The 20,481-nt window shown below is 54.3% G+C and overlaps 6 protein-coding genes across 6 annotated transcripts; 4 read left to right on the top strand and 2 right to left on the bottom strand.

Annotated features, from left to right (window-relative positions):
- Positions 1–102: 102 nt before the first annotated feature.
- On the bottom strand, positions 103–2,704 carry ASPACDRAFT_49111 (TFIIH/NER complex ATP-dependent 5'-3' DNA helicase subunit RAD3; the record flags this gene model as incomplete). Its single annotated transcript, XM_020202208.1, has 4 exons — positions 103–1,923; positions 1,986–2,102; positions 2,152–2,608; positions 2,688–2,704. The coding sequence occupies 4 exons, from the start codon at positions 2,702–2,704 to the stop codon at positions 103–105; spliced, it is 2,412 nt and encodes an 803-aa protein (XP_020061046.1).
- A 204-nt stretch (positions 2,705–2,908) lies between these two features.
- ASPACDRAFT_109498 (ubiquitin-protein ligase RKR1) lies at positions 2,909–8,458 on the top strand. Its single transcript, XM_020195395.1, has 8 exons — positions 2,909–3,404; positions 3,473–3,866; positions 3,919–5,650; positions 5,705–6,552; positions 6,600–7,016; positions 7,067–7,440; positions 7,501–7,800; positions 7,853–8,458. Exons 1-8 carry the CDS (start codon positions 3,102–3,104, stop codon positions 8,372–8,374), a joined length of 4,890 nt encoding a protein of 1,629 aa, XP_020061045.1. The 5' UTR covers positions 2,909–3,101; the 3' UTR covers positions 8,375–8,458.
- A 167-nt stretch (positions 8,459–8,625) lies between these two features.
- Positions 8,626–10,038, top strand: ppm1 (protein C-terminal leucine carboxyl O-methyltransferase ppm1; the record flags this gene model as incomplete). Its single annotated transcript, XM_020200427.1, has 2 exons — positions 8,626–8,896; positions 8,972–10,038. 2 exons carry the CDS (start codon positions 8,626–8,628, stop codon positions 10,036–10,038), a joined length of 1,338 nt encoding a protein of 445 aa, XP_020061044.1.
- A 287-nt stretch (positions 10,039–10,325) lies between these two features.
- Positions 10,326–13,684, bottom strand: ASPACDRAFT_49109 (uncharacterized protein; the record flags this gene model as incomplete). Its single annotated transcript, XM_020202207.1, has 5 exons — positions 10,326–11,882; positions 11,945–12,306; positions 12,711–12,715; positions 12,796–13,136; positions 13,292–13,684. The coding sequence occupies 5 exons, from the start codon at positions 13,682–13,684 to the stop codon at positions 10,326–10,328; spliced, it is 2,658 nt and encodes an 885-aa protein (XP_020061043.1).
- A 2,319-nt stretch (positions 13,685–16,003) lies between these two features.
- Positions 16,004–17,822, top strand: ASPACDRAFT_109485 (aldehyde dehydrogenase family protein). Its single transcript, XM_020195394.1, has 4 exons — positions 16,004–16,109; positions 16,181–17,382; positions 17,436–17,505; positions 17,565–17,822. The coding sequence occupies exons 1-4, from the start codon at positions 16,048–16,050 to the stop codon at positions 17,722–17,724; spliced, it is 1,494 nt and encodes a 497-aa protein (XP_020061042.1). The 5' UTR covers positions 16,004–16,047; the 3' UTR covers positions 17,725–17,822.
- Positions 17,823–18,693: 871 nt separating this feature from the next.
- On the top strand, positions 18,694–20,133 carry ASPACDRAFT_38260 (wax synthase family protein; the record flags this gene model as incomplete). The annotated part of the gene is made up of 2 exons (XM_020200426.1): positions 18,694–19,400; positions 19,521–20,133. The coding sequence occupies 2 exons, from the start codon at positions 18,694–18,696 to the stop codon at positions 20,131–20,133; spliced, it is 1,320 nt and encodes a 439-aa protein (XP_020061041.1).
- Positions 20,134–20,481: the final 348 nt, after the last annotated feature.

Below are 20,481 nucleotides of genomic sequence, written 5' to 3'. Positions count from 1 at the left end.
CCCTTGACCGTGATAAAAACAAGAGGTAAACAAAATGGGCAAAATAAGTCAAGGTTGTAAAGGTGGGCGGGGGGAAGGAAACCCAATGGACGCGCCTGCAGGTCACTGAGCATCCAACATCATTAGATCTTCATCAATATCATCGTCGAACTCATCGTCCGGCGGGGCAGCGGCACCGCCGCCGCCGCCACCATAATAAGCACCAGCACCATTGGCGGCCCGCGCATTGGCGAGCTCCTCTTCCCGCTGCAGCCTCTCCTCCTCGATCATCTGCTTCTCGCGATGCTTCTCCAAGTCCGCCAGGCTCCACGTGGAGATGCCTTCCTGGTCGCGCGCCTTGAACGGCTGGGCCATGGTGCGCAGGAAGTTCTTGGCGGTGGCCACGGCCATGTCGGTGCTGAGGTTGGTCTCGCTTTCGAGCATGGCCTGGCTGATCCACTTGGGGAGCTGGTTGCGCTTCTTCTGGAAGCGCCGGTCCGCCAGGACCATGACCCCGTAGTCGTCCTTACCGCGGAGCACGCGGCCCAGGCACTGGGCGGCGTGCCGCATGGCGTCGAAGGAGAGGAAGTCGTTCTCGCGGATGCGGTAGTTCTCGCGGAGAAACTCGAGGCGTGCCTTCAGGATGCGGGATTCGGTGTACTGGAAGGGCACGCCAATGTTGATCACCGCACGGCCGTAGTGGTGGTCGAAATCGATGCCCTCGGAGACCTTGCCGCGCGCGACGCAGAAGAGGAGGGCCCCGCGGCCGTTGCAGCACGCCGTACGGTAGGTTTCCAGCGCCAGCGAGGACTCCTGCGCGTCCGGGGTCTCGACGAGGATCAGCTTGTAGTTCCAGATGGAATCCAGGATGCCCATGCCCTGCCACATGCTGATGATGGATTCCATGTAGAGGTAGGACGGGAAGAAGACGACAATGCCGTCCGGGGTGATGCGGGAGAACTCCAGGACCATGTTGCCGTAGTTGCGCACGACACCGGGGTCGTTGCGGATCTGGAACGAGGAGGAGATCTGGGCTTGGTCGGATCCGCGCGTGACGATCATGGGCAGAAAGGATCGGCGGGCGAGTGTCATGCTGTATGATTCCTGGAGGACGGTTTCGAAGCCTAGCATCTTCGGGTACATTTGGAGGGGCGACAGGGTACCCGATGTGATGATGACGGAGCTGAATCGGTCAAAGACAGGTTTGATCGCTATCGCGGCATCTAAACAGGTGAAATGCAGCACCGGGTTGGGGACTGTGGCTGCCTCCGACTCGAATGGCTCTAAGATCAGCAGAAAGCCCTTTTCGTATGTGGCAACTAAGGTAGCGAAGGTTGCCACCTCTTGTAGCGGTTGGTAGTCCTCGATGTTAATGAGTTCGAGCGTGCGCACGAGTGATGTCAAACGCTCAGCGCAGAATCGTAATGGCTTTCGCTCGATGTACGTGAGATCCTTGACGTGCGTCAAGAATGATAGTGGTGTTTCGGAGATAGTGTGTGTGACCTTCATTCGGGTCTTCAGGTATTCAATGAACCGTTTGAGGAAGGTGACGAAGTGTTCGGCGCGACGGATATTTCCTGGTACAGCTTCCTTGAGCAAGTCATCCGGAAGGACTGGATTTGAGATGAATTGATCTTCCTCTCTAGCTTGCTCTGCTTCCCGAAGTCCTTCAACCAGCTTTGTATATTCGTTTTGGAGCTTCTCAGCATCCGAGCTCTTCATCTCGCTGATTTTGCGTTCGAGGTTGTTCGCGCCGCGTGTAGCCTTCCGCAACGAATCCTCAGTCAAGTCGATACTCAGTGATTCAATACAGACGTTGTCGATGTTGTGCGCCTCGTCGAAGACAACTATACAGTCTTTAGAGAGCTCTTTCGACACCCTTTCGGCAATCTTCGGATCGAGGAGATAGTGGTAGGAATAGATGATGACGTTACAGAAAGGCATCTATGAAGGAGGCGGGCAACATTAGTATAAAATCCATTCTACCGAATACTGTGAGAGCATACCATGCGACGGGCTGAGAAGTATGGGCATTGCTTGTGTTCTTCGCCATATCTACTTAACCCATCAAGGGTGAAGACACCCGGAGGTACGAGGTTGTGCGGTTCGAGAAGGTCAAGATTCTGTAAAACGTCAGTCAATCGTCGCGAACCTGTGAGAAACTCTCCATACCTCATGATAAACGCACAACTCAACATCATCGCCCCGCTCCTTCTTTTCCTTCACGAATCCCGCAGTTAAACTCCGACATCTTGCGTCGACCACTGTACCACTCTTTTCTCGCTTGACCGACGGATGCAGACATAGATTCTTTCGACTGGTTAATCCAAGCGCGCGGAAATCTTCAGTGTATCCCAGCTCCTTGGCGCGGAAACTCATCAAGGCCTTCAGCTCGGCCAGCGCCTTCTCGATCTCGGACATCGTTCGAGAGCAGTAGATGAGCTTCCTATGCTCGGGATAATGCTGCTGATATGCTACGATCAACGATAGCAGCGAGACAGTTTTTCCGGTTCCCGAAGGCATCTCCAAGACACAGTGACCCCCGGCATCGAGGGTCTTCTTGAGATCGCACATATAGGCATATTGCTCGGGATAGATGCGAGGATAAGGGAAGAGCACGGGGAGATCACTAGACGCCGGATGAGATTAGAAGCTTGTTTCTGCAAGATCCTCTGAGTGGGGAAGGCAGGAGTGCCAGTGAGACTTACTCAATGAAAAACTTCATTGTGACGGAATGAGCGCGGTGCTCGCGACGAGGAAGAGGAAGCTGACCAGAGCTCTTTTCTCCGTCGCTTCTATCTTTTGCCTCTTCTTCTAGACCGCGCCGGCTTTTGCCCGATCGGGGGATCGATGACACCAGGTCACGTGAGCTGCCCGATAGGGACGCCGATAATGGAGTTCATGCCGCTGCTGGATTTGAGATGAAGACAATTACAACTACAGCCCGATTGATGGGGTATCTTGAAGTGAAGGACTGTCCGGCGTGAACTACTCCCTGTTTGTACCCAGCGGATTGGCCTGAATCCCCCTGGAGTGCACCTGCTGGTCAACATCTCGAGTCAATCACCTTCCAGCAACCGATTTCGTCATTTTCTTTACACCCCGCTATCCCCCACTTTACTATGAGCAGCAAAAAGTACAAGTCTCAGGCCTCAAGCAGCCGGGCTGCTGCTAGCACATTTGGCTCATTTGGAGGATTCTCCAGCGCATTCTCCAGTCAGGGAAGGGAACCATCATCGCTTACATACGTCACAGAGCCTCCGGATCTATCCCGCATATCGGAGGCGCAGTTGACAATCGCATTTAAGAACTTCCTCAAGAAGGATGAGGTTACCCGAACAAAGGCTCTGGACGACTTGCGCGACCACGTCCTCGCTGTCGAAAGTCGCAATGAGACCCTTGATGACGGGTTCCTGGAAGCTTGGGTAGGTTTACATTGACTCCACACGCCGCACTAGAGCAATCGGTTGATCGTGGTTCGGTATTTCGGCAGGTCAGGATCTACCCACGCGCCTCGATAGATATTTCTCGGAGAGTGAGACAAACAGCGCACTCGACCCAGGGATCTATTGCGTCTCTCGTCGGAAAGCGCATTGCTCGCTTCTTGCCCAAGGTCATTGGAGCATGGCTTGCGGGACTTTACGACAACGATCGGCCAGTCCATCGCGCTGCGCTGGAATCATTCACGCGCGTATTCTCGACCGACGAGAAGAGGAACGGTGTATGGAAAGTCTACCAGTCCTCCATTCTGGATTTCGTAGATGATGTTATTCTCCAACAGACCCCTCAAACGTTGAGCGATGAGAGGACTGTGAAGGCAGATGACGCCACAGCCAAATATGCACGAGTGGCTGGAACCGCGCTCTTGCTGTTCAACAGAATAATCGGTACGAATCTTCTGTGATCCGTTTAGACCTCACCTGACGGTCTTCAATGCAGGAAACTCCGCACAAGAGGACCTTGAGAAGGCAACAGCCACAATAGAGACACTTCTGGGAAGTAAGTCCCTGTGGGCTCTATCGTATCATGAGGATGCTTTCGTGCGCCGGTCGCTCTATGTCCTTGCGCGCACTGCAGTCTCCAAGCAGCCGGAGGAACTGGATTGGAAACTCATTAGTGCTGCTCTGATTGGCAAGTCCCTGCACTGTAGCCAATTGGGCTCCGCATCGGAACTCTCTGAGACTATCCTGCATGTAACCTCCGCAAGGCCTCAATTGTGGACGGAAGATTACTCCGGAAAGTCCTCGTCCTCCAAAAGACTGCTACAGTATCTCCAGAAAGGTTCTCAGGGTGGCGTAAGCTCCTTCTGGACCAATTTTTACGAGCTGCTGCAGATTATTCCAACCAAGACTCTTGCCCAGGTTGATTCGAAGTCAACCGATGAGAACAACGTCGGAGTGACGAGTGCCCGTGCTCTGACAGAGTCGTTCCAAGAGGGACTAAACTCTAGAGATGAGCCTCGGCAAAACCGAGCTGTTGGCTGGAAAACTTACATTGATACTGTGATGTGGCTAACAGGCCGGCTTGGTCAGGATGAGGGAACGAACTTGTTGCGCGAAAGGCTCCGACCTTTGATTGTACAATATGTGCAACCCGAGTCAGACCAGGCTCAATGGGGTCTACCTCCTCAGTTAGCAGAGCCTATCTGCACAGATGCCCTTTTTGTTCTGACTACGCTAGGCTACAAGCATGTATTGGAGCAAACATGGAGAGAGCTGTCAGACAGCTTGCTCGAAGCTGTCAAGCTGTCTTCTCCGGAACAATCGAAGGACTTCAAAACTTCCCAGGACGCTGTCTGCGCGCAAGCAGAGCGTTTTCTTGCTCTGGAAGCCTCTTTACTTTCCCGAGTAAAAGGTACAGACCGTGAAGCTGAGGTTTCGGGTGTGTTTAATGCCACTAGCCTCCCGTTGCTTGATAGCTGTCTGGAGGTTTTGCGCTCGAGGAATGGCAAGCCGTATGGAGCGGCTGCTGTTGTCGAACAAACTGTACTCAAGGTAGCGCCGATTGCCAAAGCCTCGCAGTCACTGTTGAGCTTTGTCCAAGATGACGCACCGGAGCTCCTGTCTTCACCTTCCGCTGACAGGCTCATCTCGATCATACTGTCCTGCCGATCCTGGGATGGGTTTGGCCCCAGCTTCGAGAAAGTTTTGGAGAGAGTTGCCCAGTTCGACCCGGAGACCTCGAACGCTCACACTGTACAAAAGCTACTTTCCACACTCGATTTCCAGGAATTGGACGAAAAGAGTGGACTCATCTCTCTGATCATGCGAGCCCTTGAAAGGGCCTGCAATGGGAGTGATTTACACTGGTCAATTGTGATCGCAGTGCTTCAGAACGAAACCTCCCACGGAGGACTGTCAGACACGATCTTCCTAGCAATCATTGATGCCTTGTCTGATGATACCAAGGTTTTTGATACCTTGCATGGTCTCTCTCAAGTCGCGCGGGCTGTTCCTCTGGCATTCAAAACTTTCCAGAATGGGCCTCACGGCTCCAAACTGACTGGAAAGCTACTCTTTCTTTCTGAGTCTTCATCCGAAGATGTTTCAAGCGTAGCAGAATCGTTGGCCAAGACCTTGAAGGAGTCGATCGTCAGCGAGACGAGTGCGAACAAATCGAGCTTCGAGATTCTACAGCACAGTTTTGACAATGTCAATGACCAATCGCTATCGTGAGTATCAACCAAGAAAGAGAAAAGAGGACGATCAGAATTAACTGTTTCTAGGGTCGAGTCACTTGTAAACATCGCCGAAGAGCTGCTGCGTAATGCCAAGGCAGAAGAGGTTGGGAAGATTGCAAAGGATATTCTGCCCTCTCGCGAGTCCTGGGCGAAAGCTCTGGGTCCATTCCTCGAACTCCCTCCAAGACCTTCAACTGCCATCACAAGCCCACTCAGTGGTACTGTGCATCTAGTCAATCGTGATTTGTCGGACACACTACAGCAACGTTATGAAAGTCTTCCTCGGGATTCAAACAACTCCTCCTCAGCATTCCGATTGGCCCATTTCACTGTCAGAGTCCTTTCTTCTTTCGGTTTAATCCAAAACCTGGACAAGGCTGAGGTGGAGACATTGTTCTACAACATCCCCCTAGCACTGCAGCTCATTGATGATGATTTGAGTATCGAGAACTGTAATGGCATCAGCGGGATCTCGCTTCCTGAACAAAGGGATGAGTATATGGATGTTGTCAACGACGGTTGGAAGGTCGTCAGTGGCTGGGCTCGATCCCACGAAAAGGGTGCAGCCGAGGCTGAAGCGACCATTTCCTCTATGCTCACTGCATTTTGGATAGACAAGCTCGAAGGTCTAGAAGGTCTTGCACCACTAGACTATCATATCGGAGTCGCTTTTGTGAAGATCATGGACACCGCCGACTCTTCCAACAGCGTCAAGTCGCCGGAAGAGGTGACCCAGCTTTGCAGGGATATGCGCAAAGCGAATGCCATCCGCTCGGCTGCTTGGGTAGCTACGTTGCGCCATGCCATTCTATCGAATCCTGCGGGTACGCGGCTGTGCAACGAGTTTGTCGCAGACTCGACTGGGCTGAAACCTCAGGATGAGAATAAAGACGGTCAGTACGGGCTTTTCATATGTCTTGACTATGCTGATAATCGTTAGGGTTGCGAAAACTGGTTCTCCTTAACCTCCTGCTCGCGGGGGACCAGGACGTCGCGGCGTCCATACCAACCCAGCGTTTGATGTTCCTGATCAAGCATCTCACCCAATGCCTTCAATCTGATGCTCTATCCCTTAGCCTCAAGGCCGAAACTCTTCAGACTTTAGTATTCGTACTCACATGCATTCAAGAGATGTACGGCTCTCACTGGGAAGATTGCCTGGAGATACTTGACGCGACCTGGAAGAGGACTAGTGGTGGCGATGAGGCTCTTCCTGTGCTCTTGTCATCTTACAGACTCTTCGCTAAATTACAATCTATCGTCAGTGATGAAGAGAGTAATGATGATGTGAAGGATGCGTGGTCGGAACGGAAATCGAAGCTATTTAACAGCTTGACCTCGACTTTGCGAAAATTTGGTAAGTCTATCACGTTTTGCATCTGAACATTGTTAATGATCGTCATGTAGATTCGTCAACGATCTTCGATCAACCCCGAGACATCACGGTTGATTTGCTCTGTCGCTTTATCAAGACCATTCCGGTCGAGGATCTAGAGGACGTTAGCAGTGTCTTCTCGCTTCTGACGGCGCAGAGCCGAGCTGTACAACGCACTGCCTACACTCTGCTGCACCGGTACATTCCCAGCGTGCAGGAACAGGTATCTTTCGACGTGGCTTTGTCGAAGACGACGGTCCGACTACCTGACGAACTCGTGTCTCTGTTGCTTGGCGCACCGACGATGGACTCGATCAATAGATCTTATGGCGATGAGAGGATTTGGACTGAGCTCCGGTCCTATCTGCTGAGTTGGAAGATAGTCTTCGATCACTTTGTCAATGCGGTACGTTTCCACATGCGAAAATGTCACTCATAGCAGGCAGCATCTGACTGATTCAAATAGTCTCTCACTGTCCAAGAGAACTATGTTGCTAGTATACGAGAGAATGAGAGCCTGGACTCATTGCTGGAGCTCACGTTCGACTTTCTCCAGCAGTCCCATGGCAAGATGATCGATGCGTCCAAGTTTGACATCCGCTCCTTTGAACCTGATCAGTCTGAAACGCCTGAAAAGGAGATCCAATGGCTTCTTGTCCACTTGTACTTCCTGTGCCTGAAGCATTTGGCCAACATGACCAAGGGGTGGTGGATTGACACGAAGAAGCGCATTAAGGGACCAGTGGAAGCTTGGACTGAGAAATACGTATGTCTTACCAAATGCAATCATGCTGCAGATTACTGACTCACCCTTCTAGATCTCTCCATTGGTCATTGAAGAGTCATTGCAAGGAGTCACTGAGTGGACCCAGACCCAAGATCCCAACGAAGAACGTGCGCTGCAGGTGAAAATTGCGCCGAAGACCGCGGAGATCATCGCCAGTATCCCGGTCGATGAGGATTCGCCGCCAGTCTCGCTGTCGATCTCGCTGCCACCTGCCTACCCGCTTCAGCCCGCGTTGGTAGTCGGGCGGAGTCGTGTTCTGGTGGACGAGAGGAAGTGGAAGAACTGGCTGACGACCATTCAGGGTGTCATCATGTTTGCCAATGGCAACATGGTAGATGGACTGCTAGCATTCCGGAAGAATGTGCAGGGGGCGCTCAAGGGCCAGAGCGAGTGTGCTATCTGCTACAGTGTCATCTCGACGGACATGCAGACGCCGAACAAGCGCTGCGCGACGTGTAAGAACACGTTCCATTCGGTGTGTCTGTTCCGGTGGTTCAAGAGCAGTAACCAGAGCACGTGTCCGCTGTGCCGGAACAACTTTGTGTATGTCTGAAGTGGTGTTTAGTATACACTGTACATAGAATTGTCTATCGTGATAAAAGTGGTATAGATAGAATTGATTACCATACATGTCTCCATATGAACAGCCAGTTTCTCCGCATTGACAGTACATGCCTGACAAACCAGGCAGGATTGACTCCGCTTCCGCCGGGGACGAAACGAACAACCGCGGAACCTCGCCCGCTTTTCCATCCCAAGTTTCCCCTCCTTCCCCTCCTTCCACTCCGCTCTCCCCCTCATCTCATGTCGGCTTCACAGATCCCCAATCTCAACACCTTGCGTCGCGGCGGCGGTCGTCTTCGCGGTCGCGGTCGCGGCGGCGGCGAGTCAGGTTCTGATGCTCCCTCTCGACGAGGAGGCTCCAGCACCAAAGACCGAGTGGTACAAGGCACGGACAATGACGCCAGCGTCTCTCGCCTCAGTGCCGTGAACCTAGGCTATCTCGACGACCCATTTGCATCAGCCTTGACACCTCCAGGCCAAGAGACCCGACGCCTGCCCATCATCAATCGAGGTACGCAACCCTCATTGACCAAAATAGACTATCCTTCAATCTCGCCACACAACTAACAACCGTCTACACAAAAAGGCACCTACGTCCGCACCACAACAATCGACCACCTCCTCACGCAATTCCTCCACCCTTCCACAACCCCCAATCAACCAGATACCCCCCAACAAACTCCCACAACACCAACAAAGACCACCATCCCCACCCTTCCCCGACCAAAGCCCAAACAAATCATCTCCCTCGGCGCCGGCTCCGACACCCGCATCTTCCGCCTCCTCGCCCAGACCCAAACCCACCCCGAACAAACAATAATCTACCACGAACTCGACTTCCCCAGCAACACAGCATCCAAAATCCGGGCCATCCGCGCCGCCCCCCACCTACAGCGCGCGTTAGGCGACTCGCAAACCGTCACCATCTCCCCCGCCGCCGACGCCCTGCATACCCCGCACTACCACCTCCACCCGATCGATCTCCGCCAGCTGGCTGCTTTAGCATCATCGTCGCCTTTGGGGAAGGGGGACCTAGGGAATGAGGGGGCGGACCTTCAAACCCTCCTCCCAGGCCTCGATCCGACTCTGCCGACGGTGTTGATTTCCGAATGCTGCCTGATTTATTTGGAGCCCGAGGAGGCGCGACGGGTGGTCGAGTTCTTTGTCAGAATTTTTGATGCTCCCGCCGGTGAAGGGAAAGCTGGAGCTGAGGCTGGAGCTGAGGCTAGAGCTGAGGCTGGGGCAGCTGCAGCAGTTACAGGAGTGAACGCAACCCCGCCACTAGGCATCATCCTCTACGAACCGATCCGGCCGGACGACGCGTTCGGGCGCACGATGGTGGCCAACCTGGCGACGCGGGGCATCCAGCTGCAGACGCTGCACCGGTACGCGAGCCTGGCGGCGCAGCGGGCGCGGCTGCGGGCGCACGGGTTCGTGGACGGGCAGGCGGCGGCGGATGTGGATTTCCTGTGGGAGCGGTGGGTGGCGGAGGGGGAGAAGGAGCGCGTGGCCGGGTTGGAGATGTTGGACGAGATGGAGGAGTGGCGGTTGTTGGCGCGGCATTATTGCGTGGCGTGGGGGTGGAGGGAGGGTGTAGGTCGGAAAGTGTTTGAGGGGTGGAGGGGGTTGGAGGGGCAGCAGGGCGAGGATTAATCCTTGAGGTTATCTGGATCGTGGTTAAGTTAGGTATAGGTATGGAGCTCAGGGCGAGGGTGCAAGGGTTTGTTTGAGCTGTGCTGTGTTGTGTTTGACTGCGATGCACCACATTATACGTTGCTGGAGGCATCACCTCCCCTGATATGACTGGGTCACGTCACTAAACTGCAAGCCACGATGTACAGTACCTACTATATTCCAGCCCAGCTATATATAAACACCAATCAACCAACTTACCCGCCAAACCATAATCCCCAGATCCCAATCACCAATGAACCGAAGACCTACAACTTCCCCCTCTCCAAAAACCGCACCGGCAAATCTACAAACCGCGCCCGCAAAAACTCGGCGACATTCTTTCCCAGAAAATCCACTGTCACCGTCGCGCACACCCCACGATCCAACAGGTTCCTAAACAGGAAGTGCACCGCCCGGAGATTGGGCAGCTCGAACCGCTCCACCCGCAGGGAAGCAGCACCGGCGGCGGCGGTATCAGTGTCAGTGTCAGTAGACGTGTACTGCGGCCCCAATAGCTCCTGGACCGTCGACACGGTCAGCACCCGTCGCAGCCACTGGAACTCGTCCGCATGGCGCACCCAGAAGCCGCAGTTGGCGTCGGGGCCCTTGTCGCCGGAGCGGGCGTGGACGATCCAGCCTAGGGGGCCGCGGATGGTTGGGCCGTAGTTTGTGGTTGAGGGGATGGGGGTTGGGATTGGGGGAGCGGGGGTTAGGTCCGCTTGCGCGGCGGGAGGAGGGGCGATGTCTACGGTTTGAGGTCCAGCATTAGTGGCACCCGTCTTCCAGGGCAGGTGCAGGCGGTGCTGGACGGCGGTCTGCGGCAAGAGACAGACGAAGTATTCGAAGATCGGCCGGGGAAAGCCTTGGCGGGTGTCGAGGTGCCAAGTTGCGCCGGGGTAGCCTTGCATGATGTTGTCGGTGATGGGCCGTAGGAAGCGGGGGGGCGCGAGGGCGGCGGCGGTGCGGGCCTGCGCGACAATGCGGAAGGTCACGGTGGCGCTGTCCTGGGTGCGCGGGTCATCGGGCGCGGACCCCAGGGTCGAGAAGGTCAGCGCCGTGAAGGCGTCGGAGTACGGGGCGAGGACGTGGCGGATCTGCGCCTCTAGCATGCGCGCCTTGGCGGCGATGTCCAGCCCGACCAGGAAATAAACCGCCTCGGCTTGGAACCCCCCACGCGCGGAGATGCCCACCTTGGTCGTTGGGGGCGGGGGTGCGGACCGCACGCCGCGCAGGGCCACGCGGTTTGTGCCGCGTTGCTCGAAGGAGATGTCACCGAGCAGAGCGGTGACGTCCGAGTTGAGGTAGCGGGGGCCCTGGATCTCGTACAGCAGCTGCGCGGAGCAGGTGTCGACGGTGACGGCGCCCCCGGTTGCGTAGGTCTGCATCGTGATGATCACTTGCCCCTCCGGGGAGATCTCCGCGATGGGGTATCCGATGTTGGTCCATCCGTCCCCGCCGAGGGATTCGAGCATCTTGAAGCCGGTGAAGTTCCCGCCGCAGACGTAGTTGCTGCATTCGATCAGGTGGCCGGCTACGAGGGCGTTGGCGAGGCGGTCCAGGTCGCTGCGTTGCCAGCCGTGGAACCAGTATGCTGCTCCAATGACGGCGGATGCGTCGGAGACGCGTCCGCAGAGGACGATATCGGCGCCATTGGCTAGCGCGGCTGCAATCCCCAGTCCCCCGAGGTAGCACTGCGCGAAGATCGGTTCGAAGGGCCACTCGGACAACGGCTGGCCGGTGTAGATGCTCTTGAAGTCGGACTTGCCCGACGAAAGTGCCTCTTGGACGGTCGACAGGACCTGGTCACCCGATATCCAAGCGACCTGCAGCCGAATGTGAGCACATTCCCTCGAACACAGCAGCCACTGCAAGTGGAGGTAGTAACCTTGAGGTCTAGTCCTTTCGCCTGCACCATCTGCACAACCGCGTCGTGGAGACCCTCCGTATCGGCGTTCCCTGCATTGACCGCCAGTTTGATCCTATGCTTGGCAAGGTCCATCAAGGCCGGCTCGAGGGCAAGCAAAAATGACGCCTCGTATGCATGTGCCGGCCTAGTGGTAGCCGATCCTCGGCCGGGTTGCACCTGTTCATACCGCGCCCGGATCTGGTCCACTCGCCGGGCTGCCCCAGCGGTCATGTTGGCCTCGCTCAAGAAATCGGCGGTGATAACGTCCACCGGGTCTCGGGGATAGCTGCGTGCAAACTCAGCTATGGCATAGTGTCGATCCGAAGCCGAACCTGACGCCCCTGGGGTAACTTAGTATACAGCGAAAGGACGGTCCCTCTCATGGCTCACCAGCGATGCGAACGGAACGCGAAGCCATTATCACGGTAAATTGGAAGTGGTGGTGGTAGTACTGGTCACGGGTACAGTAGACAACTCCTTTGGCTGGAAGTGAGCTCCGAGTAATTTATCACAAAAATGTGAGGCGAGACAAAGCAAGGGCACCCAGGTGTGAATGTGGCACCATCTGGGTTGAGCCGAGGAGATTCGGTCGAACGAAGGGCGGGGTTGACAAGGATTCTCGCGGTCATTTCAATCTATGAAACAAAGAATGGATGACGATTAACCGAAAAGTCCCGCTACAGGGCAGAAGGCAATTTCCCAGTTACCTGAACCTAATTAACGGTCAAATAGTCAGAAGCATTACCCACGCTGGAAGTTAAAGCCAGGATCGTGGGCAAGATGATGTCACCCACAACGTGGTGATGTACTGCGAACCATGGTATATCTACACATATCCAATCCAGTGCATAATCCCTATGGCCATGAACAGCACCAAGACTATTGTCTTGGCGGTTTCGATATCATCCCGATGGCGACGAGCCCAGTTTCCCAGTTGTGCCACCCCGGTAAACTTGTTGTTATCCCTCACAGCGGTCCAGAGTGCCGGCAGCCCATCAAGACTTCGGTAATTCCACTCCTTCTGGTAGGCCCGCATCTTGTTCGCCTGCACCTGTTTGCCTGCCCAGTGGCCCAGTGTGTCTCGGTCTTTGAGATATGGTTTGGATTCGTTGGTGTCGGGATCAAGCTTCACGGACAGCCGCGGAACTCCATAACCGCATGACGATTGGACCTGTATTTCGGATGAAGATGACGTTAGTGAGGAGCTTTTGTGTCAGCCGAGTTCTGCACAAGCATGCCTAGACTATATACTGCAGGCGACTCCGACAGGTTCAAGGCTACAGGTATCTTGAAATAGGCAAAGAAGAACGAGGCAGGAGATCCAACCTTAAACACGTCCAGATGGATGATCGCCCGTGCTCCAACCACGGCCTTGCCTCCCATACGGTCAAGATATTGTGGAAACTCAGGCTGGTCCCATTCAATCACCGAACCATTGCAGAAGAAACGCACGATCCCGGGTGCTGTGTCGAATGAGCAGAACATGACCGTAATGCGACCATTTTCACGCACGTGGCTAATGGTCTCACTTCCGGACCCGGTCGCATCTATGTAAGCAGCCTCGTTCGGGCCAAGTATGGCCAACGAGGCATCTGGCAGCCCTTTGGGAGACAAATTGATATGGCGACCTTGCAGCGGGGCCGAAGCGACGAAGAAGACGCTTTGACGCAGGACCCAATCCCGTAGGTCGTCCGAGATGGAGGGATAGAATTTCGGCATGGTATGGCTTGGAAGTGAGGATCTGATCAGCTCGACTGACGCTTGAGTTGACACTCTTGGAAGTCGAAGGTGGGATGGTTGCAGAGACAAAGGGGGATGGAGATGCTTCGAAGGAATGCGCGGAGGTGTGGTGCAACTCCGTCAGCCGCGCCGCCCTCTTACTGGCACGACAGGGATTTGCATCTGCCACGGAATTGTTCGAGTCTTCCGGCATGAATGCCGCTCGATGACTTGTGACGATATTTCATATGCTGCTTGCTCATTTTGTACAATCTGACACAAAGATACCTATTGGTATTCAAGTCATATTGCTGAAGCAGTTATTTGCGGATGCAGGATGTCAGTTGAAGTCATTGCATCATGTCGAATTGCAATCGAAAACAAGGTACGGTCCACATTTGACGGTACAAGTTCTGGATTTCAGACAAGATGGATAATAACAAGTGACAAGAAAACCAGATTGCTCTGTTCAGATAAGAAGCCCGTCACTGTGCATCGAGTCCTCTTATTGCAACCAGGGCCGCTGTAGCTCAAGTGTTGTCACATGGTGAGTGGAGACTGTGGAATTAAGGTCAAGAGATGAGCTCGCGCTGAATACCTTCAACGGCCCAAGGCATCATATCTTGAACAACAGCGAGAAAGAGTGGCAGAGCGTGCTCGGTACTCGATCACCCATCCATCGCTCTTGTTGCTCGCAAGACCATGAGATGAGAATGGAAACCATCGGCCATTCTTGAACCACGCCTAGCCAGGGACAACAGGCCCGGGATGAATCAACCCGAGGCAGCGATCGGGGCACCGGGAGAAAGATACCGAGGGGTCGGTCCGGGGAAAAGCCCGTCCCGTGACCAGTCCCATTACTAAACATCCGGATTGTGCGTGATCATGGAGTGGAGGGGATAGGATAGACCAGAATCATTCTACGTATGCACGGTAAGTGGGGGAAGGAGGGGCTAGCAGTGGCAAGCTCTGATCTTCAATACGAGCCGGATGACGAGACATTTTAGTGCTTGGGGAGTTCTCGATAGCTTATCTCTAGGTGGATCAGAGTAGTACCTAGTTGTCTACTCTGTACTCTTGCTCAGAGCCACGTAGAGGGTCCCTATCTCTTAATCTACTGAGGATCATGTAGGGACGGAGTACGGAGTACGGAATACATAAAGTGGTGGTGAAGACGCGGCACGTGGTTGGGTTCTGGAACTCGGCCGACAGGAAGCCAAGCCTCTTGGTGTGTCAGTTTGAGTGAGTTCGAGTCCATGGTTGGCCTGCTTGGTTTGGTCGCCGTAGCCCGCTTGGCATTGGTTCATGTCTCATTTCTTTCAATCCTTCGGGGGCACCTTCGTCATCCATTGGCAGAGGAGGATTGAGTGAGTATAAGTTCCCATGATCCGGCTGATCTGCTTGCTCATTCAAACCAATATTGGGCCAGGTTGATCTCCTGCAGGATTGGGGCAATAGTCGAGTTTAGTCCAGAAAGCTGCAACTGGCTGACGGAGGGGTTGCCCCGGGGTAAAGAATGGCGGACTAATTTAGTGAGCAAGCGCGAGTTATACCGCATTGAGTCTCATTGACTGGTTGTTGAGGGGACGAGAGGATGAGATCCCCACCACCACCGAGGCTAAGCGGGGAGATTCCGCGCCACTATGGCTTTTAGTCTAGTGACAGCACTGAATAAGAATAAGCTGCAGGGGAGGATGGAGTGGGTAAGCCGGTCTCTTTCGGGAATTCTCTGATAGACAAGTCAGAAGGATAAAAAATAAGAAACAAACAGAAGATGTTGTACTCAGTAACCTGGTACCTTGCCAGTAGATGGGTTAGTATAGAACTGTTTAAGTTACCGAGGGGGATGAGATGGAGGGTGGGCGAGATGAGAATCTGCTGCGGAAACCCCGCACGATCTGAAAGAACCCACCCACGGAACTGGCAAAGCAGCCAGCGAGAGGTTCAGTAACGTTCAGTAACGGAGCAAAGCGGGGCGCGCAAGGCGTGGGCCATGAAGTAATCCCCTCTGGACTCCCCGGTTCGGTCGACGAAACAGCGATGAGCAATACTAAAAGCCTTTGTGCTGTTCTGTTACATACTGAGTACTAGGTACTGCACTGCATTAACCGTACTGGGAGAGCTTCGCCTCCTCCACCCCCTCTTCGGCGACATCTTTCCCCCCCTCCATCATTTTCCCTCTGAATGTTCCTCCGTTTCCTCCGTCCCCACCTCGGCGATCCTAGCTATGGTTCACCATGTTCGTTACTTTATTTAACACTGGAGCTTCCCCTCCCCCTCCCCTCAGTTTTTCTTCCTCTTCCTCCCTCTTCTCCTCTCATCTCTCCTCTCCTTTCCCTCCTTAATCATCTTAATTTCACACCATGGCTGATCTTTTCACCACCATCGAGACTCCTCTCGCCAAGTACGAACAGCCTCTGGGCTTGTATGTGTCTCCCTCTTGTGGACTCGTTCTCATGCTTCATCCCCATCACTAACCATCTGCTTTACGATCAGGTTCATCAACAACGAGTGGGTCAAGGGTGTCGAAGGCAAGACCTTCGAGACCATCAACCCCACCAACGAGAAGCCAATTGTTTCCGTTCACGAAGCTACGGAGAAGGATGTCGACATTGCCGTTGCGGCTGCCCGCAAGGCCTTCGAGGGCTCCTGGAGTCAAGTCACTCCTCACGACCGCGGCCGCTTCCTGACCAAGCTAGCTGACCTGTTCGAGCGCGATGCTGACATCCTGACCGCCATCGAGGCCCTGGACAACGGCAAGTCGATCTCCATGGCCAAGGGGGATATTGGCGCCGCTGCCAAGTGCTTGCGCTACTATGGTGGCTGGGCCGACAAGATCCACGGTCAGACCATTGACACAAACAACGAGACCTTCGCCTACACCCGCCACGAGCCCATTGGTGTTTGCGGTCAGATCATCCCCTGGAACTTTCCTCTCCTCATGTGGTCTTGGAAGATCGGCCCCGCTCTGGCCACCGGTAACACCGTCGTCCTCAAGTCGGCAGAACAGACCCCCCTGTCTGCCCTCTATGCCGCTAAGTTGGTACTTGAGGCGGGCATCCCCGCTGGTGTCGTCAACGTCATCTCCGGTTTCGGTCGTGTGGCCGGTGCCGCCATTTCCAGCCACATGGACATTGACAAGGTTGCCTTCACTGGTTCTACCCTGGTTGGCCGCACCATCATGCAGGCCGCTGCCAAGAGTAACCTGAAGAAGGTGACTCTCGAGCTGGGTGGCAAGTCCCCCAACATCGTCTTCAACGACGCTGACATTGACAACGCCATCACCTGGGCCAACTTCGGTATCTTCTACAATCACGGTCAGTGCTGCTGCGCCGGTTCCCGTCTCTTGGTCCAGGAGGGTATCTACGACAAGTTCGTCGCCCGCCTGAAGGAGCGTAGCGCCCAGAACAAGGTCGGCAACCCCTTTGAGAAGGACACCTTCCAGGGTCCCCAGGTCTCCAAGCTTCAGTTCGATCGCATCATGGAGTACATCGACCACGGCAAGCAGGCCGGTGCTACCGTTGCCGTTGGTGGTGAGCGCCACGGCAAGGAGGGTTACTTCATCCAGCCCACTGTCTTCACTGATGTGACCGAGGACATGAAGATTGTCCAGGAGGAGATCTTCGGTCCCGTCATCACCGTTCAGAAGTTCAAGGACGTCGAGGATGCCATCAAGATTGGCAACAACACTTCCTACGGTAAGTCTTCAACTTGCTAGATTTTGTACTCCTATACTGATAAACGCCTGCAGGTCTTGCCGCTGGTATTCACACCAAGGATATCAACACCGCCCTCCGCGTGGCCAACCAGATGCGTGCTGGGTATGTATCCATGATCTTGCTTGTAGTTTCGACCGAACAAATACTGACCATGAAAATAGTACCGTCTGGGTCAACAGCTACAACATGCTTGACACTCAAGTGCCGTTTGGTGGTTTCAAGGAGTCCGGTATTGGTCGCGAGCTTGGCTCGTACGCCCTGGAGAACTACACTCAGATCAAGGCGGTGCACTTCCGCCTGACTGATGCTCCTTTTGCTTAAGTGCATGAGACTGTGGAGTGACTCGCTACGGTGACGGGTCATTGAAGTTCTAAGCTTTGGTTGCACGTAGCCATGACTGGTTCATGTAAAACAATTTCCAGGATACGAATTTACGAGATTTCATAATTCATACCTTCTCATCAGTTCATAATGTCATACAAGCGTGCTTCGTAGCTGATTACACCACGAGATATTCTCTTGGTAGGAGGTGAAGCGGAAGATCCAAGGGGCGAATGAACACTCGGGGCAAAATCGACCCGAGTAACATCGGGGTGAAGATAGCCCGAGCACTAGCTCGATCTGGCGGCAGTCACCTGTTGCTCCCTACCTCGAGATATGCTTCTTCTTACCAACCACTAATAGGGCTGTCCGCAGCAGGAGAGAATCGGCGTATGCAGCCAAAGCACTCGCTCTGAGCTCCATGCATCCATCGTGGCACAAGGACATGAATACACAATGGCATGACTCTCATCCAGTCATGAAGCGAGGCTCCATCTGGACTGGTCTGCACTAAACTCTAGAGTTTATTCAACCCAACTCTCATCTCAGCTTCCATGTACAAATGTGGGCTTTGCTATCGCGATCAGCTGTTCCTGCGTCAGATCGATTGCCATCAGCTCTAATCCGAATTCTCCTCATGGCTCAAAACAGGGACGTTGATATCGCTCGACACCAGGGTTGTGGACCCAGAGGTAAGGTAGCACACAAGAAGCATTCTTCTCGTGGGCTCCCTGCTTGTTGGCATCCTATTGGGCTTTCGCTGCTGCTGTGGACTGACGAGCTGACAGTGTCTGCTTGGGTTGCTACTTCCTCGTGTTGCACAGTTCGCTGCATTGAAACCCCAAACGGCAACAGTCCCATAATGCTTGTCCTTCGAGCAAGGGACCAAGCTAGATATATCATGCCCCAGGCGTCTCCGAGAGCCCGGCTTGCACCAGGGCCGATCAGAGTCCAGGCAACCGAACCAAAATGGCGATCTCAGCGGATCTTTGCTGCGGCGTGGTCATGGCTCTGCAGAATTTGATTATGATCACACTGCTCACTCGGACACCCAAGGGCTCCTTCCTGCGATGGATCTGTTTTCCCTCGATGGTTTACCTGGCCTACCTCGAGGGGGTGCTCAATAGCCTCAGTGCGTCGACTTTTATGTTCAAGATGCGGACCGGCGGCCACTCCTTCACCTTCCTCATCCAACTGATGAATCTCCTTTATATCTCCAACGTCGACCTGACCACACTGCCAAACCGGTCCAAGGCCGCCTTCCAGCTCCTGCTCACCATCCGGGGCATTGGCACACCATGGCAGCCCAAGAACATCCCTCCTTTTCCAGCCGTGATGCAGACCGACCCTCCTCCCGGACGCACGCAGTACGTCGTCCGCCAGCTCGCCATCATCATCTGGCAGGGCCTCTTCCTTCGTCTCCTCAGGCACCCGCTTCTCCACCCCGACCAATCGTTCTACAGCCCCGGACAGGAGTTCTCATATCGACTGGACCAATGGCCCGGCCGACTGGCATGCACCTACATCATCGGGTTGATCCCTTCCTATCTGTTCCTGGATATGATGTACCGCGGCACGGCTATCCTCTTCGTCGGCACGGGTGACCACTCTGTGTCTCAGTGGCCGCCATTATTTGGGAGTCTTGCCGATTCCTACACGTGCCGTGGTTTTTGGGGGTAGGTCTCCATTCTATTTGAAAGACCCGAATGTTATACCTTTCCCTGACTCTTCCTTGCCTCTTCTCTTCGAATATCCGAGTATATTCTTGTATCTAAACCCTAATGGTACCCTCTCAGCAAATTCTGGCACCAATACCTCCGCTGGCCCTTCAGCAGCTTTTCAAATTGCGTCACCACCCGCATTCTCAAATTACCTCGGCCCTCCCTCGTCGAGCGCTACGTCAACGTCTTCATCGTCTTCAGTCTCTCCATGATCATGCACATGATTGGCAATACCATCGCCGGGGTAGAGGGCGGGTACTTTGGCTCAATACTGTTCTTCCTGTCGCAAGCCGTCGCCATCATGTTTGAGGATGCAGTGCAGTCTGTGTGGCGCGCGGCGGTGGCGCGGCGGTCTCGCACCCCGGTGCGGCTCGAAGATGAACAGAAACAGAAAAATGAAGACGTCAATGCTGATGCCACCCCCACTGCAACCCGCGGTGGTGGCGGTGGTGCTGCGGTCCCTCTGCTCTGGCAACGCTGCGTCGGCTTCGTCTGGGTAGTGCTCTGGATTGCGTACTCGTGGTCCTGGTGGTATTATCCCATCATTCGAACCATGATCAAACATGGAGACATGTCGGCGACTTCGAGTGGAAAGGAAACTGTTTCAATCTGGGAGCTGCCGACACTGATGGGCTTGGTGGCGGGGGGTGCGGTTTTGCTTCGGGTCGTGTTCAAAGCGGAGCCGTGATTGTGAGTATGGGCTTGGGTCAGGCTGGGGTTTAGGGGTTATGGGATAGTGGTCTGCGAGGGGTACCATGGAGATGAATCCGTCGGTTTCCATTTGAAAGCCAGTGGCCGTTATTTCGCTTGTTATAGCTACGTCACGCCGACAGGCAGGCTAGATTGGAAGATCTTCGTTATTGGGGAGGGTTTCAATGGCATATGAATGACAAGGTTTAAAGTGACTCATGTCAACACAAAACCTGTGCTGAAAATCAAGGCCAGCACTCATTCCATTCACTAAACCCTTCCATTCTATAAATACATGCTCGAAGGAGGAAAAGAGACAGAGAAGACAGAAAATCTCGCTCACTAC

This window comes from Aspergillus aculeatus (assembly GCF_001890905.1).
Source record: "Aspergillus aculeatus ATCC 16872 unplaced genomic scaffold ASPACscaffold_1, whole genome shotgun sequence".
NCBI classification, from domain to species: Eukaryota; Fungi; Ascomycota; class Eurotiomycetes; order Eurotiales; family Aspergillaceae; genus Aspergillus; species Aspergillus aculeatus.
This window is presented reverse-complemented; position numbering and strand designations above follow the sequence as displayed.